The sequence below is a fragment of the Leucopleurus acutus genome (assembly GCF_964270905.1).
Source record: "Leucopleurus acutus genome assembly, chromosome: 20".
Lineage (NCBI taxonomy): Eukaryota > Metazoa > Chordata > Mammalia > Artiodactyla > Delphinidae > Leucopleurus > Leucopleurus acutus.
In genome coordinates this window covers 55,592,341-55,617,004 of record NC_139162.1, presented here as the reverse complement: position 1 = coordinate 55,617,004, position 24,664 = coordinate 55,592,341, and the positions used below count along the sequence as shown (strand labels likewise).

Genomic DNA, 24,664 nt, shown 5'->3' with positions numbered 1-24,664 from the left:
CCTGGGACTCTTATGACCCCCGCCCCTCACACGGGATTCAGGAGGAAAGAAGGAGACCTGAACTCATACTTGCGTACGTGTTTCAACACTTCATGAGATTGAAAAGGAGGAAAATACCTTAAATTATACATGTCAGCTGACAGCACGTGTTTTCTTTCTAGATGGTTGAGTTTCACACTCTGGACAATCTTTTTCTAAGCTGACCTTGCCCATCTCTTAGGTTTCCCTTCAGCTGGTGCCCTAAGCCCACCACCTCCAGGGGTCTGAGTCACCCCGTTCCCTACTCACCTGACTTCCTGCGTCTGCTCTGACCCCGGTGTCGGACGAGGAGGACGAGGGGCAGCAGGACGAAGGCCACCGAGACCCCGATCAGGACGTTCAGGTACCATTTGAGACCTGGGGCACCAGTGACGTCATGAGTGAGCCCAAGATGGCATTTAATTGAGCGCCTACTGTGTGCAGGCTCGTGCTGGGGTCTGTGCATTCATCTCCTCTAACCCACCCCACCCATTTTACAGATGAGGAAACTGAGGCACAGAGAGGGAATTCACCAACCCCAGGTGACCCAGTCTGGAGGTGGCAGAGCTGGGATTGGAACCCAGGGCTGTGGGCTCCCCGAGCTGTCCTCCTGCTGCACCCCGCCCAAGGTGGACACCAGCTTTGTGCTCTGGGGGCTTCTCATCTGCAGGGGTGCCTGTCCGAGGGTCTCATCTGGAGCCGAGGGTCCTTCCTTGTTACCCTCCCCTCCCCCACCACAGCAGGGACTGGGGGAGGGGCCGGCTGTGTGCGGTGGACTCTTCATCTTTCCCTCCCCCTCCCCGTACAATGCCACCACCACTGCGGCACTGGGGACATGCCCCCATACAGTCACATCCTCAGGGGCCTCCCTGTGAGGCCTCCTCTCCTGGGGGGTCAGAGCCAGAAGTCAGAACTGAAGGAAATCTAAGCTCCGGGCCACGATTCTCTGCCTTTACACTTGGAGAAACTGAGGCCCAGGCAGGGGAAGGGGGTCCAAGTCAGCATCTCCAGAGGTGCCTGAACCAAGGCCATAACTGAGCCCTGCCCCCCTGGGCCCAACACCATGTCCCACAGACCCTCACTCACCCGTCTGTGGGCCTGGCTCCGTGGGGGGAAGGGCCCCAACTTCAGAGCCTCCTGGGGGTCAGGACAGGAGGTGAGGGTTGGGGGCTGCTTCTCCCCACGTCAGCCCACTGCTCCTCCCCCAGGATGGGCCCCGAGGGGTCATTCCCTCTCCATGACCCCCACCCTTCATCCACCAGCCTCAGAGCCCCTGGAGCCCTGGGGTCCTCCTGGCATCTCTGCTTGACCCCCATCCTGTCCTTGAGAATCTGAGGGCATTAGATCCTCCCAGAGACTCTGAAACTGCCTTGGGGTGGCCTGTGCTCCCTCTGCAGAGAGGCCTCAGTGACTCCGTAGTTGTTGAACTGGGGCCTGTCAGTGGGGGGCTGGGGCCCCCAGAGGGTCCTGGGAATGAGGACATGAAGGGGGTGGGGCTGACCCTGCAGTCCCCACCTCATGAAACCTTTCCCTTACACCTGCCCTGTGGTCTCCTCTACAGTCGTCAGGTTCCAGATTCCAGGTGAGGTGAGAAGGTGTGGGAGGGGATGGGAGGGCGTCTGAGGGGCAGATCCCCATGTGGGTGACCCTCCCTCACAGTCCCCTCACTCAACCCCAGCCCAGAGTGCTCGGGACAGAGCCCTGAGCTGACTGAGTCAGAAAGGACAGGGTCAGGGTCCCTCACCTGAGACCGTGAGCTCCAGGGGGGCACTGGCGTGTGACAGCAGGTAGGGGTTACTGCTGAGTGAGCTGTAGCACCTGTAGGTCCCATTGTGGGCTGAGGTCACGGGACTCATGGAGAATTCGGCCTGGAAATGCCCACCTCGGTACTTTGATCTAAGACGCAGTGGGGGCTGGGCTGCCCCCTCCTTGGACAGAAGGAAAGTTTCCCTTGTGCTCCCTGACTGACACAGCAGGGTCACGTTCTCTCCTGAGGCCACCAGGGGGCCCGGCTGCACCGAGAGGGAGGGCGTGTCAGGGAACCACCCTAGAGAGAGGAAGGGGGGTGAGGGGCTGCCCGCGCCCTGGTTCCGAACTGCGACTCAGCAGGGCCTCCCTGAGGCCCCTCATCTCTGTCTGTCTCTGTTTTCTCCGAGCCTCTCCCTCTCCCTGCCCACCCCCGTCTCTCTCTGTCTCTCTCCCTCCCTCCCTGGGGACCCCTCACGCCTGGTCCCAGCATCACCAGCGGGGGCTCTCCCGGCAGGGCCTGTGCAGAGTCTGGGTCCCTGACTGACCCGCTGGCTCCTCACCTGCCACCAGGATGTCCAGGGGGTCACTGGGGGCCGACCACTCGGAGGAGAGGTTGTGTCCACCATAGCATATGTACCGGCCCGCGTGGGTGATGGTCACCGGGCCCAGGGGGAAGTCGGCCTGAGAGAGCCCAGCCTGGGGCTGGCGGCCAGGGCGCTGGGGGAGGGCCTGTCTCCCCTCCTGGGACAGAGCGAATCTGTCATAGCCGACGTCAGAGCGACACTGGAGGGTCAGGCTCTGTCCAGAGGCCACGACAGGGCCCTGCGGGGTCAGGAGGGAGGGCTTCCCAGACACACCTGGGGGAAGACCAGCCCTGGGCTGTAGGGGCTGGTTCCTCCCATGAAGCCCCTTCTCCCGTCCTGGTCCCCAGGCCTCACTGTCGCTCACACTCTGTGTCTCTGTCCTGTGCGCCCCGCTCCCCCCTCACCCCACTCTCTCATCTGGGACAATCCTGGGAGAAAAGCATCTAATAATCTGTCTCGTGCCTCAAGAAGTACGTGAGGCCAGGGTGGGACCTCCTCACCTGGGACCAGGAGCTCCAGGGGGTCACTGGGGGCCGACCACACCTGCGGGGTGTCCCTGTAAAAGCCGTGGCATCTGAACATCCACCTGTGACTGGGGGTCACGCGACCTACGGGGAGCAGGGCCTGGGTCTGCCCATGGGGGCCTCGCTGTGCATCCAGGGTCCAGGAGGACTTGGGTTCTCCTTCCTTAGTCAGAATGAACCTGTCCAGTCGCTGCCATGAGCCACACTGGAGGGTCACGGTCCCTCCCGAGGTGACCACAGAGCTCGGCAGGGCTGAGAGGGTGGGTTTGCTGTGGGCCCCTAGGAAAGAAGGAGGGAGCTTGTCAAATGGGGCTCATACCCCCCTTTCCTCCTCCAGGGCTGGGCTGTGAGAGGGACACACGCCTGAGAGCAGACCCCCTTCCTGAGGGCAGAGCCCGATGCTGGGACCCCCGAGTGTCCTCTCACCTGTCACCACCAGCTCCAGGGGGTCACTGCGCTCTGACCAGCCGGTGGGGCTGAGGTAGTAACAGTGATATCTCCCTGCGTAGGGCTGTGTCATGTGTGGGATGGAGAGCTTGCCCTTGTCCCCGGGCTCCAGTGGGGGCCATCTGTCCCAGGGAGCTGAGCTTCCCTCTTTATTCAGATGGAACTCCTGTACCCCCAGGGTCCCCTGACACCAGATGGTCACGGGGCTCCCCCAGGGGATCACAGAGCCGGGCTCAGCCCAGATGGTGGGTTTGGGGAGGGTGCCTGGAAGGACATCAGAGGCTGCGTCACAAGACATCCTCACCCCCAGGTCCCCAGCTCTCAGCCCCCAACCTCCCGGACTCCCCCTCCTTCAGCTCAGAACTGCTGTTCCCCACCCCATTGCCTGGGGGTGGCCCCTTGTCCCCATGATCAGGAGGGAGGTGGGACACCTGGGGACAGACTCACCTGCCTGCACCTGGGTCCTCAGGCCCACACTCAGCCCTGGAAGAGAGACCCCTGTGAGAGGTTCGCCCTGACCCTGAGCAGTGCCTCTCCTACCCGTGAGCCTCCTGAGTCCTGGGGTCTCCTGACAGAGCAGCCTGGCTGTGGGGAGGGGTCCGTCCCTGGCTGGGGCTTCCCCTCCCCCTCCTCCATCTCACCGAGGCAGAGCAGGGCCGTGAGGCTGGGGGTCATGGCGTCTCCTTCCTGTGGTCCAGGCGGTGCAGATGGAGGAGACCACGGTGCCCTCAGGACGGAGAACCGAGGGTGTGTCCACTGGGAGGCTGGTCCTCCCCGTCACGGGGCTGTCACGTCAGCAGCCCCACAGGAAGGGGAACTGCCCCTCCCCAGGAGCGTGGCCCTCGTTTCCTCAGGGCTCAGGCTGGAGTGGGCAGCGGCCTTCTGCAGGCTGCCATGTCCCTGGACTCAGCCCCTCCCATCTTCCAAGCCAGCAGGCGTGTCTCTCCTTCTTCTGCTTCCGAGTCCCATCGACCTTGGCTCTGACCCCTCTACCTCGCTCCTTCACTCCTCAGGACCTCGGTGGTAACGTGGCTGCCCCCCCCCCCGTGTAATCCAGGACTGTCTCCCCATCTCCAGCACTTAGAAGGTGCCTTGGGGGGATCTTCAAGGGAAATTCAGGGCTCATCCTAAGAGTACAAAATGATAATAATACAAATAGAACTCAGTATCCTTCTGCGCGGAGTAAGGTAGAGCAGGTAGTGAGTTTCGAAATCACAGTGATTTTCCTGCCCACCCCGTCTGAGCAGAGGGACAAGAGGACAGAGCCCGGGAGGCGACGCCGACTAAGGATACCTCGGGCAGGTGCCCATCACCCCCAGCGCGGGTTTCAACACTAAAGGTTTCACAGGAAGCAGAGCAGCTGTTTCCCTACACGTCAGTCTCTGTTACCATCCCAAATAAGATGCATGACGTCTCCTTTTTCAAAAAACAATTTCTGCGCGTCATAAACCTCAGATGTGAGCTCCAGACACGGTCCAAATACGCCATCAAGTGCCGAGAGCCCGATGCTGGCTTTCGAGCTGGACGGTCAGAAGATCAATGGTTCCCGCCCAAGGTATTTCCTCTCCCCACACTTCAGTGGTTTGTGTTCATCTCCAAACGCTCCTAGATCGTGGAGTCCTGTTTGGATTAATGAGATTTAAAACAAGCTCACGAATGGAGATGTTGGGTTCTTTCCTTCACAGCCTTGGTCATACTGGGGTTGATGAGAGACGTGACTGAGGGCTCCTGAGGAAGGGCAGACCCTGCAGAGAAAGGAAGCGTGATACACACAGAATAGGAGGTTTGCCCAAAGCACTTCCTGCTTAGATGCCAGTTGTGCATTTTGGGGTGGAATACCACTCAAGCCATATTGTCCTTGATTCTCCTTTTTGGTGATTGGGTCTTTCCTGACTTGGTTAATTCGGCATGCCCCAGGTTTCTCCAGAGTAAGGCTGTTATTTCCCCTTTGTAATTAATCACTGGTCTGTGGGGAGGTACTTTGAGAGTTTGTACGTATCATGCTCCTTATTAAATTTTCACTTTATAAGTTTAGCAGCTACTGACCCTATGCCATAGCAAAAGCTTCTCTTCTCCCAAATGCACCCATTCACGTGGAAATCACATTGTTTATAATATCCCAGTACTTTTAAATGCCTGTAAAATACGGCCAATCCTTCTTGTGTTTCTTCTGTCATAATAAGCAGACGCATCTAGGCTTTCTTATTTCCTCACGACTCAGAGGCTGTATGGTGTGTTTTAATTTCTGGTTGATCTCGTCCCCTCTACCCGCATAGCTCTTCTCTTTGTGTGTTTTCCTAAGTATTCTTACGTTTTTATTTTTCCATATGGAGCTTAGTATCAACTTGTCTAGTTCAAGAAGAAAAGCTTGTTAAACTCAAAAGCTTTTGCACAGCAAAGGAAACCATAAACAAAACAAAAAGACAGCCCACGGATTGGGAGAAAATATTTGTTGCAGATGATGTGACTGACAAGGGATTAGTCCCCAAAATTTACAAACAGCTCATGAGGCTTAATATCATCAAAACAAACAACCCAATGGAAAAATGGGCAGAAAACCTAAATAGACGCTTCTCCAAAGAAGACACACACATGGCCAAGAGGCACATGAAACGACGCTCAACATCGCTAATTACTAGAGAAATGCAAGTCAAAACTACGATGAGGCATCACCTCACACCAGTCAGAAGGGCCACCATCAAAGAATCCACAAACAACAAATGCTGGAGAGGGTGTGGAGAGAAGGGAACCCTCCTGCACTGTTGGTGGGAATGTAAGTTGGTGCAGCCACTATGGAGAACATATGGAGCCACTATGGAGGTTCCATAAAGAACTAAAAATAGAGCTACCATATGATCCTGCAGACCCACTCCTGGGCATATATCTGGGGAAAAACATGGTCCAAAAGGATACTTGCACTCCAGTATTCATTGCAGCACTGTTTACAATAGCCAAGACCTGGAAGCAACCTAAGTGTCCATCGACAGATGAATGGATAAGGAAGATGTGGCATATATGTACAATGGAATATTACTCAGCCATAAAAAGAAACAAAATTGAGTTATTTGTAGTGAGGTGGATGGACCTAGAGTCTGTCATACAGAGTGAAGTAAGTCAGAAAGAGAAAAACAAATACTGTATGCTAATGCATATATATGGAAACTAAAAAAAAAAAGGTTTTGAAGACCATAGTGGCAGGACAGGAATAAAGATGCAGACATAGAGAATGGACTTGAGTTCACAGGGAGGGGGTAGGGTAAGCTGGGACGATGTGAGAGAGTAGCGTGGACTTATATTCACTACCAAATGTAAAATAGATAGCTAGTGGGAAGCAGCCACATAGCACAGGGAGATCAGCTGGGTGCTTTGTGACCACCTAGAGGGATGCGATAGGGAGTGTGGGAGGGAGACCCGAGAGGGAGGAGATACGGGGATATATGTATATGTATAGCTGGTTCACTTTGTTATAAAGCAGAAACTAACACACCATTATAAAGCAATTATACTCCAATAAAGTTGTTTAAAAAAAAGTGAAAAGAATAGGGCATTCTGTGGAGGGTTTGTACAAAGTTTAAATATGCTAATGTTTGCATAGAACTAAAAGAGCCATTGCACCATTTTAAGAGCTGGCTGAATCTAGGTTGAATTTTTAAAATATTCTTAAGATATATAAGAACATTTTAAATACCAGGCCTGTAACAGGCATGCAGGTTTCTTATGTTTCTATCAAAAAGATACACAAGACGAAAAAATTTAGAACTCAATGCTGGCGCCCCCTAGCGGGTCTTCAGGCTAATGTTTCTTTTTTTGTTGTTTTTAGTTTTTTGTGGTATGCGGGCCTCTCACTGTTGTGGCCTCTCCCGCTGCGGAGGACAGGCTCCGGACGCGCAGGCTCAGCGGCCATGGCTCACAGGCCCAGCCGCTCCACGGCATGTGGGATCTTCCCGGACCGGGGCACGAACCCGTGTACCCTGCATCGGCAGGCGGACTCTCGACCACTGTGCCACCAGGGAAGCCGTAACGTTTCGTTTGAATCTGAGTGGGAACCGCAGGTCTGACCCCTAAGTAGGGCGGTGACCACCTACATGTCCCACTCACATCGGGATCGGGGCTCTCCGGGCGAGGGGTTCCCGGTGACCCCACGTCCTTGGCGGCGCAGCTGGTCCCGCTCCGGAGACGTGGTCGTGCAGATCCCAAGTGTTTCATGTTGAGACAGCACGGAGTGGCCTTGTTTAGAAGCCCTGTAGCTTCAGCAACAAGGCTAAGTAATCAAGTGGGCAGTTGTGGACGGACCTAAATCTGTGTGAACTGACATGAGGAAAGAATATATTTGGTTATATCTGTTCATATAACACGTCCATGAGGCCCGCCCACGTGTCAGTGATGGAGCGGGGGCGGGGTCAGGGAGAGAAGCAGGAGGTCTTCCAGGTGTGGAATTCAGAGGGCGCTGGGCGGACTGACATTGTGCACGTGGAACAGAAGATGAAGAGCAGACTTAGAGAGATATGGGGGTCTGCTTTCTGCGCAGCCAAGGCAGGGTAAGCCCTTACCCGGGCGGAGGCCGTCTCACTGTGCGTTTCAGCTGTGTAACTATTGCAGCCAATAGACCCAAAAGTGTAACGACTCACGTGATAGGAATTAGTGCCTCTTCCATGAAACAGGTGAAGCTGATTCCAGCTCAGCAGGGAGGTGCTTTAAAATACTGTGTGTTAATTCTAAAATGTGAGGGAGCAGATCAGGAGACGCCTGCCATTGAAAAGATATTCATCACAGTTCCCAGGAGGAGGGGGCATGCATGCCACCCACCAGGGCCACGTAGGGAAGCACCAGAGACAGAAAGAAGGAGATGGAGTGAGGGGGAAATGGGAGCCTTTACTGTGGTTTCCACAAGAAGGAATGGGCAGGAAAGGGTAAGCAGGCATGGGATTGGCTGGATTAATGATTTCAGCGGGTTCTGGGGTGGAGGGGGCGTCCCTAGTTGTCATGTGCTTGGCCCTAGCGTGACAAGGGCAGGTGGATCGTGGCCCAGACTGTGGACCCCCATAAAGGAGGGGGTGCGGTGTGGACTCTGGGTTGACTGGTTTGTATTTGATAAGTGCACCCCAGGAAGAGGATTCTTGCTCAGGAGCTGGGGCAGGGTGGGGGGCAGTGAGGGAGGAGGCGGGGGGACAATGCAAGTGACTCAGGCATATTATCGGGTCATCTAGGAAAAGGTGTGTCCAGTGTCGACCTTAAAATTAAATGTTATTTTACGGGCAAAATGAGTTTATTTAGGAATGGCAGAGGAATTGCGATTCAGGACATTCAAACTATGGCAAACCACAGTCAAGTCCAGAGAACAAGGAAGAGGAATGTTACTTTACAGAGAAAAAGGAGGAAGCTGGAAGGGGCTGCTTTGACTGAAAGTCCCTTGGAGAAAACCAAGAGGTCAGGCTGGTGGTGGTTTCTCATTGGCTGGGCTTTGCTGTTTCTCCTTGGCTAGGTTGTGACTGTTTCTCATTGGCTGGGCTTTGCTGTTTTCTCATTGGCTGAGTTGTTGCTGTTTCTCATTAGCTGAGCTGGTGCTGTTTCTCCTTGGCTAGCTTGTGACTGTTTCTCATTGGCTGGGCTTTGCTGTTTTCTCATTGGCTGAGTTGTTGCTGTTTCTCATTAGCTGAGCTGGTGCTGTTTCTCATTGGCTAAGTTGTGGCTGTTTCTCATTGGCTGGCCTGTTGCTCTTTTCATTGGCTGGGCTGTTGCTGTTTCTCATTGGCTGGGCTATTGCTGGGCGAGGAGAAAATCATCGTTCTGAAAATCAAGTTTCTTCCTGCCCAGGAATGTAAAGTAAGCTGCAGCAGAGGGTAGGGGTGAGAGAGCTCCCCTTTAGGGCTTCCCAACTCCGTTTTAAATTAGGTTTCCCTTTATTAATTTTCACACTAGCATATGCATGTATGACCCATGTTAAAGCATCAACTTTAGAGACACCTGAAATATGACTAATACAAGGGGTACAGCAGGCTCTACTCTATGGGGTCATCCTGGGAACCAGGTGCCACACTCAGCGTGTGGGTCCAAGGTCACCCAGGGCATCCATACCCATCAGCAGAAGGGAAGAGCCGTGAGGATCTTGTGTGGGAGGTTCACAGGCCAGGCTTGGAAGAAGCTCCGTCCATCCAGCTCACATGCCACTGTGAACTTCATCCCAGGACACACATAACTGCAGGGAGGCTGGGGAGATCATCTCGCTGGGAGCCCAGGAAGGGAGGACACGGTGCCGGTGAGCAGCCACAGTCTTGTCACACGGGGACCTCCTGTCACACGGGGACCTCCTGCCACACGGGGACCTCCTGTCACACGGGGACCTCCTGCCACACGGGGACCTCCTGTCACACGGGGACCACCTGTCACACGGGGACCTCCTGCCACACGGGGACCTCCTGTCACACGGGGACCACCTGTCACACGGGGACCTCCTGTCACACGGGGACCACCTGTCACACGGGGACCACCTGCCACACGGGGACCTCCTGTCACACGGGGACCACCTGTCACACGGGGACGTCCTGTCACACGGGGACCACCTGTCACACGGGGACCTCCTGTCACACGGGGACCACCTGTCACACGGGGACCTCCTGTCACACGGGGACCTCCTGCCACACGGGGACCACCTGTCACACGGGGACCTCCTGCCACACGGGGACCTCCTGTCACACGGGGACCACCTGTCACACGGGGACCTCCTGTCACACGGGGACCACCTGTCACACGGGGACCACCTGCCACACGGGGACCTCCTGTCACACGGGGACCACCTGTCACACGGGGACGTCCTGTCACACGGGGACCACCTGTCACACGGGGACCTCCTGTCACACGGGGACCACCTGTCACACGGGGACCTCCTGTCACACGGGGACCTCCTGCCACACGGGGACCACCTGTCACACGGGGACGTCCTGTCACACGGGGACCACCTGTCACACGGGGACCTCCTGTCACACGGGGACCACCTGTCACACAGGGACCTCCTGTCACTTTGAGCACCGGGTGGGGGTCGGGGGGTTAACGGGTTGTGGGGTGCGTTTCCAGTCTCCACTGCTTCCTCCCCGACCTCCTCTTACGTAGAGGTTCTAGGGACACAAGAAATAGACTCTCAAACATTGATCATTTCACAAGCTAGTGGAAGAAGGAAACATTCCTGCAAGGAGGTACTTAGAATTCAGAGTGAGGCATTCAAGCCCAGAGGAGCCCACAAGCGGAGGTGGTGCTGAGGCCCGACACCCGCTCAGGTAGACAGAATAACAGCCCCAAAGATGTCCGCATCCGACGCCCTGGAGCCAACTGCTGTTACCTTAGGTGCAAAAAGGGTCTTTGCAGGTGTGATTGAGTTAAGGATCTCGAGGGGGGGAATGAGCTTGCATGTTCCAGGTGGACCCAATGTAATCACCAGGGTCCTTGTAAGAGGGAGGAGGCAGGTGAGAGAGAGGGAAGGAGGTGCGACCACAGAAGCAGGGGTCCTAGTCAGAGGGAGGATTTGCAGAGGCTACAGTTCTGCTTGAAGGCAGAGGATGGGGCCCCGAGCCAAGGAATGCAGACAGCCCCCAGACGCTGCTAAAGGTAAAGGAATGGGCTCTGCCCTGGAGGCTTCAGAAGGAGCGCAGCCCTGCTGACCCCTGATTTTAGCCCAGTTTAACATGTTAGCCTCTGAGCTCCTGAACTGTAGGATAATAAGTTGTGTTGTTTGGTGCCCCTATGTGAGGGGTTCGTTACAGCAGCAACTGCAAGCTTGTTGGGATGAACAGCCTCCAATCCCAAACCTGAAGGGCATTAGCCAGGTGACGGGGTGAAGGTCAGATCAAGGACAGTGTCCTACAGCTGATGGGTCCTCTTGTGTTTGGAGAATGCATGGCGTCCAGTGGGGATGAACTGGAGTAGGGGTGGGAAATGGGGACCTGCATGTTCCTCTGGGTGGACCTAAAGCCCGAGGGACCCTCCGTGTGCAGTCGTGGTCTCATCAACTCCCTCGCCCACTCCACACGTGTCCATGCGTGTGGGTGTGTGCATAAGTATATGCGTTTGTACAGTACATGCGTGCATTCGTGGGCGTGCACATGGCGGGGGGATGCCAGCTGTATCAGGTGGGGCAGGCCTGCGCCTTCACCCAGACAGAAGTCCCCTCAGACATCTCCCTCTCTCATCCCTGAGACACACTTGAATCAGAAAACAAGGATGCCCTTTTTGTCGTTTCCCTCACTAAGCCTTGAGTGACTGTGGAGGCAGAGACTGGACCTAGACAGGGACCTAGAACCTGTGTACCCCGGCGCCACACGCAGGGCTGACGCAGTTGGGCCTGTGAGGACATTTATTGATGAACAAGGTGAAGCATGATCCAGAAAACAGGGTATCAGCAATGAGCCGCATAAGTGTAGCCCAGATTCAAGATCAACAACTGAACTCTAGGAAGGTTCGTACAGTCGGCAGAGAAAACAAAACAGGTCTCTGGGGGCAGGGGAGGATTCACAGGACATATCTGGAATCAGCTGGGCGACTGTAGGACCATAGCTGGGTCTCTAGAAACAGCCAAGAGACTGCAGCTGGGTCTCTGGAAACAGCCAAGCACTATAGCTGGTTCTCTGGAAACAGCCAAGGGACCACAGCTGGGTCTCTGAAACAAGTGCTACACGTCCTCTCCAAGGAGCTAGTTGATTGTGGGAGGGGCCACATGGTGAATGAATCTCCTAGAAGTTGATTGGGGGTCTCAGGACTCCAGCTCTTGCCAGCAGGAGAATTGACCGGATGACTTCAGGAAGGGCTGATTCCACAGGGAAACCCTCCAAATGTCCACTGCAGGCTTTTGCAAGAGTGCCCTCCTGTGTCTTTAGTGCAGAGGCCAGGTGGGCCTGGGGTCAGTTTCTGGCAAGGACTGCATACATGCTGGACTTGGCTGTGGGCTCTGTAGACAGTGGGGACACAGCTCTGGCCACCCTCTGTGTGAAGGCCGGGTGGTCCAGCTGGGCGTATATCACCTCCTGGGGGCCTCCTGCAGCAGAGGCCTGAGGAGAGAGACTCAGGGTGAGTATGGGTGGCTGAGGTGAGGGAGGGGCTGTGGGAGGGGAAGACTTTGGTCGCCAGACGCCAGGTGCCCCCGCACATCCCACCTCCTGAGTCGCCGTTGTGTAGTCCCCTCCCGCAGAGAAGCAGAGTTGGTCTGTGTGACCAATAGAATGTGGCAGAGTGAGGGCCACCTGTAGGGGAGGCCACAGAGGACAGTGTGCCTTCTGTTCCTCCCTCTTTGGGGTCCCTCCTGCTGGGGGAGGCCGGCCGCCATGGAGGAGCCCGTGTGGTGGGGAAATGGGGCTCCTCCCCACAGCCAGGGGACTGAGCCATCGTGGAAGTGGATCTTCCAGCCTCAGTTGAGCCTCCGATGAATGCAGCCCTGGTTGGCATCTTGACAGCGACATCAGGACAGACCATGAGCCACCACTGCCCAGCTGATCCGATTCCTAATTCCTGGCCCAGGAAACTGAGATGATTTTGTTAAGCTGCTAATTTCAGGGGCTTTGGTACCCAGCAGGAGGTGACTAATGCAAGCACTTACTGAGGTGTCCACTTCCCCACTCTTCTCAGGAAGTCTGTCGACAGTGGCCAGATCTGGCAGGGAGAGGACAAGGGGTCAGTTCTCTGGGGTGGACCTTAGGGGGCAAATACGTCTGACCTCATAGCTTCATATTTGGTCTCCCACCCCATCTGGAACATTCTAGAATGCTCTCGAACACCCCCTACCACATTGCTTCCTGATGGCACTGAATCCCCACTTCCCCGCTCCCAGACCTGTCCCCCATCCTTGTCTTTACCTGGTGTCTCATCTGCGACGTCAACAGCGGGGCTGAGCCTGAGGGGAGAGAACACGTGAGCCCTCGGGGCTGCCTGGGGGCAGGGGGTTGGGGGCCCGGGGGTCACTCCCAGGAGCCTCACCTCTCCTGGGGCCTCTGCTCCTCACCTTTGCTTCTTGGGGGCCCTGGGGACAGTCGGGTGTGAATTCAGAAGAGAAGCCTTCTTCCCAGCACCCCAAACAGCCCGCCTGGGTCACCCCACCCTGTCCCTGAGACCTACCCCGTTTTCTCTCGTGCCGACGATGGAGGAGGAAAAGGCCCAGGAGAAAGAGACAAAGGAGAAAGGCCACAGGGACCCCAATGAGAATATAAAGATGCTCTGTCGGCAGGCCTGCGGGAGGTGGGAGGGTGGAATCCGATTACTGGCCGCGTGCCCACTACGCGCTGGGCGCTTGTCGTGTCCCCACTTACACATAAATCTCTCATGCCCAATAGTCCTGTGACATGATCTCCACTTTACAAAACCGGATCTGAGCGCTGGAGTCCTCTGTCCGCAGGGCACTGGTCAAGCTGGGATATGACCGGCACCAAAGCCCCTTCTTTCCCCCTTTCCCCAAAGAACACGCACCGGGCTCGTGCTTCTGCGTCCCCCTCGCCCATCAGGACGGTCATTGTCCTGCGGATGCGTCTGTGTCTCCGAGGAGTGAGGAGGGTCTGGGTCAGAGGCCTGATCTGGACAGAGAAGCCTCTGAGTCCCCCATCCCCACCTCCAAGGGGTCTCCTCCCCGGACCCCGACCTGCTCCCTCTAGAACAGCCCCATGGACCTTGCTGTGAGGATGGTTACCACCACGGTAGTCACGCGGGACAATTTTCACTGAAATTAGGTTAACTAAAGTTAAAAGTCAGATCGCCAGCTGCACTAGCCACTGCACTACCCCTGGCTAATGACACCCTCCCGGGATGACGCAGATACACAGCATCTCCTTCCTGCAGGAGGCTGCGCGGGACGGCGCTGCTCTCCGCGCTTTGTGCAACCTTTACAGAGACGGAAACCCAGCAGGAATCGAGAGCGGGAACCTCTGCCTGCTCACCTCCTTCTGGGTTCCCACGCCAAACACAAGAATCCCCATCTCTGATCTCTTCTGTTTTTCGCAGCAATCCCTGATGGGGCGGAAATGCTCTTCTGTGAGTCAAGAAGCCAAGACCCGATGTCCTCGAGCTGCCTGAAGCCCAGCCTTTAGCAGGTGAGAGGATGCAGCACCCGCCACGAGCTGCACTCCACGCATGCGCCTTTTGTCCATAACCTCCTTTACATCTCCTAAGTGCTGTGCTCAGCATGGCTCATTTTACAGGCGGTCCAACAGAGGTCTTGGGGGCTGGTACACCCACAAGGTTGGAGCGCTTCATCCCCTCTTCTGGTCAGCGCCCCCTCCCTCCCACTGCTCCAGAGCTTGAGTCCTCAACATCCTTTAAAATAGAAAATATCATTTCTTGGAACATCCTTTCCTCAACACTGTGTCCTTGGTCCAGGATCCACGACCCCATCCTGCGTTTTAACGCCATTGCTGCCTGAGCTTCCCCTGCTGACATTTACTACGATTTAGAATAGCATATATGTTACACACGTACAAATAATATATAGCAATATGTTTACATCTATAATGTATATTACATATTATATAAATATGCTTAATGCCTAAATAGTAAATATAAATATATTTTAATATATTATATATATAAGTATAATATATAATATATATATTATATAAATATATAAATATATATATTATATATAAATATATATTAATATATTTTAAATTATGTGTTTTTAACTTACATATGTATAATTTAATTTATATGAATAATTTAAATTATACATAATTATTCTATACATAAAAATTATATCAATTATACATATTTAATATATATTATGGTACACATTTTAATATTACATATACAGATTATAGTAATACATGATACATGATAACATAATATATAGCACATATTACTCATGTAACAATATAGTAATGTATATTATATTGTATTACTTATATATTTAATAGTGTAACTATTCTAATTTACTTAAATTATAGATCTGAAATTTTACATTGTAAGTTATATGTTTATATTTTTATATGCCCATGTATACTTATATACATCCCTATTATTCATTCTAATGAATTCTCCCGCTAAAGTCTGGGAAGCCAGGGACCCTTTCTCCTCATTCACCATGTGCGTCAGTCCCACGGCAGGAGGCTGTCTGGTGCACACGAGGTGAGAAGAAAATATTTCCTCGGTATTAATAAGATTAGCCCTTCTCCAGGTTGTCCCATTTGTCAGCATATTTAAGCGGGTGTCCTCTGTACGTGAACTCCTGTGTCCCCAAAGCAGCACGGCGGGGTCATTTCCCCCGGAGGGTGTGGAGGGGGTCAAAGTGTCCCCAGTGGGCGCTGACTCCAGGACATCCTGGGGGCTGACTGCACACAGGGACAGGGACGGCCTCATCCCAGAGGTCCCCCAAAACACCATCCAGCCCTGGTCAGGGGTCTAGGACCATGTGATGTGCCCGATGGAGGGTGGGCCACACCACAGGGGACACATGGCCTAGGGCCCACAGATTCTCACCCAGTGGAAAGGACAGTCGACACCATCTGAGGGGAAAGACGCAGGTTCCCTTGAAGGGGTCTGTCCTCACCCCATCTCTGGAAGCGCACCCCCCGCCAGCCCAGCAGGGACAGCTCTGTGCCCACCCTGATGCTGGGGCTGAGTGCCCAGGTCACCGTGGTGTCCAGGTGAGACCAGGCTCCAGGGACCTGAGCCAGGTGTGAAGGCAGAGAGATGTGTGTGCAGAGGGAAGAGGGAACCAGAGGGTTTGGGGGTCAGGAGGGGGCAGGGGAGCCTGTGGACGGAGGACACAGCTGGGGACAGGGTCCAGGGACCTGGGGCAAACCTGAGGGCAGAGCAGAGACCTCCTCACCTGTCACCGCCAGGTCCAGGGTCTCACTGGGCTCAGACCAGTGATTACCTTTTCGATAGAGGCACTGATAATGCTGGGCAGCGTCTCTACTCACAGCGGTGATGCGGAATCTGGCCTCTGTCTGGTGTGGACCAATTTGAAACACAGTTTTCTCATCCTTGAAGTCACTCCTATCTTCCTTCCTCTCTAGACGGAATTCCTCAGCCCCAGCAGGGCCCCTGCACACAATGGTCACAGGCCACCCCTGGGGGCTTACAGAGTCGGGCTCAGCCCTGGTGGAGCGACTGGGCAGGGTCCCTGGGATGGGTAAGAGCAGAGTCTCAGCATCCATTAAGTGAAAATCGTCACATCACATAATTCACCCATTTGTGTTGCTCAATTCAGTACTTTTTTTTTTTAAACTTGCAAAGTTGTGCAACCGTCACCACAATACAATTTTTTTTGGCTGCACTGCATGTGGGATCTTCGTTCCCCAACCAGGGATCAAACCCACACCCCCTGCATTGGAAGCATTCAGTCTTGACCACTGGACCACCAGGGAAGTCCCACAATCCAATTTTAGACCATTTCCATCATCCTCCCCCAAAAGACCCCCCCAGGTCCATTCTATGAGCATATAAATTCCCATCACTGCGGAGTGATTTTCCCCACTTGACTTAAGGACCCTGAGACTTGGTCACGTCTTGCTCAGGGTGACGTGGGAGGTGTCAGAGCAGGCTGGGCCCCCGGGCATGTCTGCTGCAGGGGGCGGCTCCCTCCCTGCCCACGGCCGCTCTAGGGGAACAGAGACAGCTGTGAGGGTGGCACAGGATGGGAATGACCGGGTCATTCCTGGGACAAGGAGAGCAGGGGTCTCAGTCGGTAGGAATGATCTGGGCTGGTCTGAAGGACAGCTGCCAGTCCCAGGTGGGATTGTGTGGGGTGAGGGACGCAGTCTGCAGAGCGGCTGTGTGTGTGTGTGTGTGTGTGTGTGTGTGTGTGTGTAGGAGCTGGAGCACAGATCTGATCCCACATTCCTCAGCAGGCGAGGATCTCTGTGTCCAATGCGAGTCTTCCGTGCTTTCATCCCTGGGTTTTCTCTGTATTTTTACCTTCATCTCAGCTTATTTCCATTTCCTTGTTACGGAGGCTCTGGAAACCCCAAATGTCTCAACTAGGCTGGGGGCAGGGGGAAGAGTGGGTTTGCAGCCCTGAAACAGGAAGCTGGCCTCACATTCAGCAAAATTCCATAGAGGCAGGGGGCTGGCAGAGGTCACTCATTCACTCTTTCTTTCTTTTGACCACACCTTAGCTCTCATCTATCTGTTTACTGATGCCTCCATGTACCACTGGTTCCACAAATATGAGAAACACCCAGGATGCCTGCCCTCTTGGGGCTGAAAGTCTAGAGAGAGGATAGCCATTGACAAATAACTGTGCAAATCCACGGGTACAAACGGTGGTACATGCCCTCGGGGTGAGTGTGGGAATCTCGGGGGCAGACAGGAGGCAGAGCTGCCGTCCTCTGGGAGGTCCGAGGGAAGAGATATCTGAGCCAAGATCTGAGGTCAGGGATGAATTCCCCAGGCCGAGGGACAGGGGACACCGGGCATTCAGGGTGGTGCGGAGGTCTGGAGCTGAGTGGGAAGATGGCATTTAGAAAGGGAAAGAAAACCAAGGTAACTGAGATAAGTGGGCCAGACAGCATGGGGACAGACAGATCCAGGCCAAAGAGAGATGCGTGGGTCTCGGTCTGTCTGAAGGTAAACTGTGAGAGGACTCGAAGGAAGATTACGGTCCTGAAGATAAATTATATACTATATAGATATTTAAAGTTTTTAAGTAAAACTTTTAAGTGATCATTTAAAACCACATCACTGTGTGCTACAGTCCGTACGGGAGGATGGAGACGGTGGGATTGAGGATGATTCTGAGTCTGCCCTTGGCGAGGTCATGTTCTCTGCCCAGGGGCTACCGCGGGAGATCTGGGCTTGTGCGTGGAGAGCTCGTGGGTGCAGCCTGGTCTGTATGCTCTGAATCGTCCCTGGGGGCCATCAAGAGCAGAGGGGGAGAACGCGGGAGAGACCTGGGCGAGGGCTATACACTGGGGGTTGTTTGCAATTCGAGGTGTATGTTAGGGCCCCCAGGATCGGCTCCACTCTCACCTACATCTGCCTGCAGGGTGCAGAGGGGATTGGGGAGAAGACTCACCTGCCTGTGTGTGCATCGTGTGACCCAGACAGAGCACTGGAAGAGAAGTTGTAGTGAGAAAGACGCCCACTGTACGGTTTCCTCATGGGGCCGCAGTCAAGCGGGGGCCTTGAGGAGCCAGCGGGGTAGGGGGTGGTCATCGTCCATACTTTCCCGACACCCCGGTCAACATTGCCTCTGAGTACGAGCCCTCTCCTTGCTCTGAAATAGTCTCAGGACAAACCCCCAACCCCTCTTCCAAGCAGGTGCTCCTCCCTGCCCCCCAGCCCTTCTCAGTCTGAACTCAACCCCATACCCAGGCACCATTTCCAGCACTGAACCTTCCATGGTAAGACTTAGGTCTTGGCCAGAGCTGAGGGGGACCACTTTGCCCCGCTAGGGTCCCAGCGTCTTCTGGGCTGGAGTCGAGACGGAGCTGGGAAGCAGAGCCCCTCTGCCCCTGGATTCCTACCCCTCCATTCCAGGACTCACCCAGGCCCAGGAGGGTGGTGGGACGGGGGGACATGGCCCAGCCCCTGCCCCCGGCACCGTCCTGGAGTTTGTGAGTGAAGGAGAGAGCCTGTAGGCTACACGAGAGAAGAGGATGTGGTGGCTAGGGCCCCTGTCTGGGGTTTCTACATCAACGGCCTCACACAAAGGGGAAGAGCTCTCTCTCCCCTCCCATCCACGCTTCCCACTAACGAGACAGAGGTGGGGCCTGGCTTCCAAAAGTTGTTTGTTCCCCCTGTGCACTGATGAGGCTGAACTCATCTCTGGAGGCACCCCTTGAGGTGGGAGCCTCATTCTCAATCTGTGGGGCAAGCGGAACACGGATTTGTGCAGCAAACTGACTTGACTGTTGGTCCCAGCTCCACACAACAGCCATCTGTTCTCGGGCAAAGAGTTACACCACTTTATGCCAACACTTCCTTGTGTTTAAAATGGGAAGCCCCAAATCCTCCTCCAGGTATTTAATATTACAATATATGTTACATTCCCAGCAAGGTATTGAGCTCATTAAAAATATCTCACTCACATGGGTTCTCTGCCTATCTTCCCGAAGTGGCATGGGAACCAGGGAAAGGGAGGCTGGTCCATCAGCACATGCAAAATCCTAAAGGGATTGGGTGATCAGGAGACAGACCTTGGGAGCTGGCCCTGGGCTTGGGATCAGGTGGGGCACCCAGCTGGGTGCTGAAATAAACAGCAGGACCAGGGATGGGGAGGGCGTTTGTGCACACGGAGCCCAGTAGGACAGGAGCCCCACCATGGAATCTCACGTCCACTGCCCCTGAGGCCAGACAAGAGCTGCTTCTCCCAGGGGGTAGCTGTGCCAGACGTTGATGTCTGCACAGCAGCCGATGCTCACTTTTTCCTTATTAACAGAAACCTAGTTCTGTTTGAGTGGCTATGTTCCAACCCTGGAGCTGAGGGATGGGGGGAGTGCAGAGGATAAAATTTGGGTTAAGACAAGCCAGCAATCCCATTTGCAGCGATTGGTCCAGAGGGGGCACGTGAGCATGTAGTATGGCCAATGGTACTTAAAGCAGGATATATCAGGGTTTCTGGGAATCATATTTGTCTCTTAATAACAGAGGGTCTCATGAGACCTTTGCCTCCTTTTCTTCTGTCCATGGGCAGCTATATCATGATGATGTGATATCTGGAGCTGCAACAGCCATCTTGCAACCATGAGGCAACAAGCTTGACTACAATAGCAGAAATACTGAACAAACTGAGGGGAAAGAATACAAGATCCAGGGTTCATAGAAGGTCCCCAAATGCTGAACCAGCCCTGGGACTGCCTATCCCTGGAATTCTTAATAAGTAAACAATAAATATACTAGATTTTCTGTCAAAATTTCAGACTAAATCTGTGGACCACGCTTCATTTTAAAATAATAATTATTTTAAAAACTAAAATTGCTTAATAGACTATTTTAAAGCTCTTCTTAAATGCCTCAAAGAAATGAACACTAAGTGAAGGCTATGTAGTCAAAAATTAAAGGAAGACAAGATTCCCCAGAGTCAAGTTGAATGCTGAACATGGCTCTCACCTTGACAGTGATGCATTAAGTTTTATTTTCATGGCCTTGCAGATGGTAGAGGCTAAAGTCCAGGGGTCACCCTCGTTGATTAACACCAGCCAGCCCTATGTATCCGTGTTTTTCTGGTGTCTCTCTCTCTCTCTCTCTCTCTCTCTCTCTCTCTCTCTCTCTCTCTCTCTCTCTCTCTCTCTCTCTCTCTCATCTTCATTAGTGGCTTTTATCAGGTTTATTGAAGGATAATTTGCAGACAGCCAACTGCATCCATTAAATATGTGCAATTCAATGAGCTCTGGTAGTTGTGAAACCACCATCATAGTCAAGATTTCCATCACCACCAAGATTCCTTGTTCCCTTTGTGAAAATAAGCAAAGTAACCTCATTTAAAATGGAGCCGGGAAGCCCTGAAAGGGGAACTCTCAGGCATGTAGCGCTTGGTGCAACCTGCACTCCCAGTACGGAGAAGGAAGACGAGAATTATTTAGACAAGGGAGGACATTAATTACATGGGAATTTCATCCCCTGCTTTAAGAAAAAGAAGGAAGATCCTTCCGTGCCCCAGCAACAATGCTCTAACCACTGCTTCCAGCCAATGAGAAGATGTCAAACGTCTAACTCTTGTTGTTCAGTGAATTTCTGCTCAAAACAATCCTTTCCCGTTTCCTCCTAAAACCCGATAAGAGGTGACCTCCCTTTTATCTCTTTAGACTTGCCTGTGATCCACCATAGCTGGCCTGTCCCAAATAGCAATTTTCTGCAATTCCCGAATAAACCATTTTGCTGCTAAGGAAACTGGCTATTTTATTTTTATGGTCGCTACTCCTTGGTCCCAGGTGATCACTGCCAACCAAAGAATGTCACTTTCTATCTGGCTCTACAAGGACTGAGTCATTAGTCACTGGAGTTACTCACTTTCGACACACCCTGAAGGGTGTTCAAGGCAGGGATCTGGAATGAGGCACTCTGTGCTCTGGGAAAGCTGGCAGAACAGGCCTTCAGAGAGTTAGATATTTTCAGGAGAAGATTTTATGAACCCAATTTCTTGCATCTTCTCGTACTTAGAAAAGCACTAAAGTCATTAACTAAAGTATCTGTTCCTCGTGAGTAGCAGCAGCTTTCTACAGAGACGTGTGCTTGATGGCATGTACGCCTTCCCCAAAATCACATAGATGCTGATATCGGAGCAGCTCCTCAGAGCTCTCTGAGAGGCTGTCTCTTGGGCAACAGTCCTCAGTATGTCCCCAAATAAAACAGAACCTCACAACTCTCACTGTGCGTTTTGTGCATTTTTATTGCAGTCAACACCATTGATCCTTCTTTTCTTTTTAGAAAATATGTATCTGCTAACTTATTTTTTTATTGAAGTATAGTTGATTTACAATATTGTGTTAGTTTCAGGCATACAGCAAAGTGATTTGGTTTTATATATATATATATATATGTATATGGAAAAAGAATACGTGGGTGTTACTCACATATTCTTTTTTCTCAATTCTTTTCCACTATAGGTTATTACTAGACTTCCCTGTGCTATACAGCAAATCCTTGTTTATCTATTTAATATATGGTCGTGTGTATCTGTTAATCCCATACTTCTAATTTATCCCTCTCCTCCTTTCACCTTTGGTAACTATAAGTTTGTTTTCCATGTCTGTGAATCTGTTTCTGTTTTGTAAATAAGTTCATTTGTACTGTTTTTTAGATTCCACATGTAAGTGATATAATATTTGTCTTTTTCTGTCTGACTTCACTTAGTATGATAATCTCTAGATCCATCTATGTTGCTGCAAATGGCATTATTTCATTCGTTTTTATGACTGGGTAATATTCCATTGCCATATATGTACCACATCTTCTTTATCTATTCATCTGTCATGGACTCTTAGGTTACTTCCCTATCTTGCCTATTGGGAATAGTGCTTCAGTGAACATTGGGGTGCACGTATCTTTTCAAATTAGAGTTTTCATCTTTTCCAGATATATGCCCATGAGTGGGATTGCTGGATCATATTGGTAGTTCTATTTTAGTTTTTTAAGGAACCACCATACTGTTCTCCATAGTGACTGCACCAATTTACATTCCCACCAACAGTGTAGGAGGGTTCCCTTTTCTTCACACCCTCTCCAGCATTTGTTATTCATAGATTTTTTGATGATAGCCATTCTTTTCTTTCTTTCTTTTTTAACATCTTTATTGGAATATAATTACTTTACAATATTGTGTTAGTTTCTGCTGTATAACAAAGTGAATCAGCTATACATATACATATATCCCCGTATCTCCTCCCTCTTGCATCTCCCTCCCACCCTCCCCTCTAGGTGGTCACAAAGCACCGAGCTGAGCTCCCTGTGCTATGCAGCTGCTTCCCACTAGCTATCTGTTTTACATTTGGTAGTGTATATATGTCCGTGCTACTCTCTCCTTTCATCCCAGCTTACCCTTCCCCCTCCCCGTATCCTCAAGTCCATTCTCTACGTCTGCATCTTTATTCCTGTCCTGTCCCTAGGTTCTTCAGAACCATTTTTTTTTTAGATTCCATATATATGTGTGATGACAGCCATTCTGACAGGTGATACCTCATTCGTAGTTTTGAGTTACATTTCTCTAATAATTAGCGATGTTGAATATCTTTTCATGTGCCTGTTGGCCATCTTTATGTCTTCTTTGGAGAAATGTTTGTTTAGATCTTTGCTAACTTATTTTTTTAAAAAACCTACCTTGTCGTAATTTTAGATTTGCAGAAAAGTTGCAAAGACACAGAAAAATCCCATATGCCCTTCACCCAGTTTCCCCTAATGGTAATGTTTCGCATAACCATAGTACATCTGTCAAAAACAAGCAATTAACATTGATTCAATCATTAACTAGTACAGACTTTATTTGGAATTAATACATTTTTTCACTAATGTTCTTTTCCTGTGCAAGGATCCAATTCAGAGTAACATTTGGATTTAGTTCTCGCGGTTTTAAATACAGAGAAGAGTTTCTGTTTTCCTTGTTGGATCCTAATTACTATTCCCATCGTACCTGAAGGGCATATGCAAGGAGGATATGGGGACAGGCTGACTACTTAGGAAAAGAAGGGCTAAAAGAATTAACATCTACAGGGACTTCCCTGGTGGCGCAGTGGTTAAGAATCCGCCTGCCATTTCAGGGGACAGGGGTTCAAGCCCTGGTCCGGGAAGATCCCACATGCCGTGGAGCAACTAAGCCCGTGCGCCACAACTTCTGAGGCTGCGTTCTAGAGCTAGCGAACCACAACTACTGAAGCCTGTGCACCTAGAACCCGTGCTTCACAACAGGAGAAGCCACTGCAATGAGACGCCTGTGCACCGCAACAAAGAGTAGCCCCTGCTCACCACAAGTAGAGAGAGCCCGCGTGCAGCAACAAAGACCCAACGCAGCCAAAAATAAATAAATTTATATATATATATGCTCAAGAATTAGCATCTACAGCTTCCTCCTGGGCCAGCAGGTCCATCGGGGCAGTTATTCTGGTTTTTTCTTTCCGGAAGTTGATGTGGAGCTGTCATCCCTCACTATTCACAGTAAGGCCCCCAACCTTTGCATCCTTCTGACACATGGGTCTCCAACTGGAGAACATTCATGCCCAAGGCTCAATACAGGTCAAAATGATTTTTGAAATCAAATACAGAGTAAATGTGTGCTAATGTTCTATTAATTCATTAACGATGGAATCATCCTTCGAAATTCCTATCTTTACTCAAATATTTACCCTTTCCATGGTTCTTCCTTCCCTCCTGCATGTCTCTGTTTCTACTGGGATTATTCTCCTTTTGCCTGAAACTTTCATTCTTTTGGTGCCCATCTGTTGGTGAATAATACAATTTTTCATTGCCAAAATGTCTGTATTTCACCGCCAATATTGAAGTTTTCTCTTGTAGAGTTCTAGGTTGGCAGTTTTTTTTTTTTTAGCGCTTAAATATGGTATTAATCATTTTTGTTGCAAATGAACTGTAACTCTTCTCGTTCCTTTGAAAGTCATGTATCCTTTTTCTTTCAGTGCGTTTAAGATTTTGTCTTTGGGGTTCAGCAGTTTTCCTCTGACGTATCTCAGGGTGTGTGTGTGTGTGTGTTGACTTTTATTGATGTGTACTAGATTAAAAGTGCACATATCAGGGATGTCCTGGTGGTCTAGTGGTTAAGACACTGCGCCTCCACTGCAGGGGGCATGGGTTTGATCCCTGGCTGGGGAACTAAGATCCCGAATGCAGATCCCCGGTGGGGGAATCAAGATCCCACATGCGGGCTTCCCTGGTGGCGCAGTGGTTGAGAGTCCGCCTGCCGATGCAGGGGATGTGGGTTCGTGCCCC

General features: G+C 51.9%; 2 protein-coding genes across 2 annotated transcripts; both read right to left on the bottom strand.

The window, feature by feature from the left end:
• On the bottom strand, positions 1-3,997 carry LOC309977431 (leukocyte immunoglobulin-like receptor subfamily B member 3; the record flags this gene model as incomplete). Its single annotated transcript, XM_082863543.1, has 8 exons — positions 1-88; positions 289-396; positions 1,763-2,065; positions 2,328-2,624; positions 2,852-3,154; positions 3,302-3,586; positions 3,770-3,805; positions 3,964-3,997. 8 exons carry the CDS (start codon positions 3,995-3,997, stop codon positions 27-29), a joined length of 1,428 nt encoding a protein of 475 aa, XP_082719669.1. The 3' UTR covers positions 1-26.
• Positions 3,998-11,796: 7,799 nt separating this feature from the next.
• On the bottom strand, positions 11,797-18,810 carry LAIR1 (leukocyte associated immunoglobulin like receptor 1; the record flags this gene model as incomplete). Its single annotated transcript, XM_082863559.1, has 8 exons — positions 11,797-12,357; positions 12,903-12,955; positions 13,159-13,196; positions 13,280-13,322; positions 13,418-13,528; positions 16,116-16,412; positions 18,306-18,341; positions 18,777-18,810. The coding sequence occupies 8 exons, from the start codon at positions 18,808-18,810 to the stop codon at positions 12,211-12,213; spliced, it is 759 nt and encodes a 252-aa protein (XP_082719685.1). The 3' UTR covers positions 11,797-12,210.
• Positions 18,811-24,664: the final 5,854 nt, after the last annotated feature.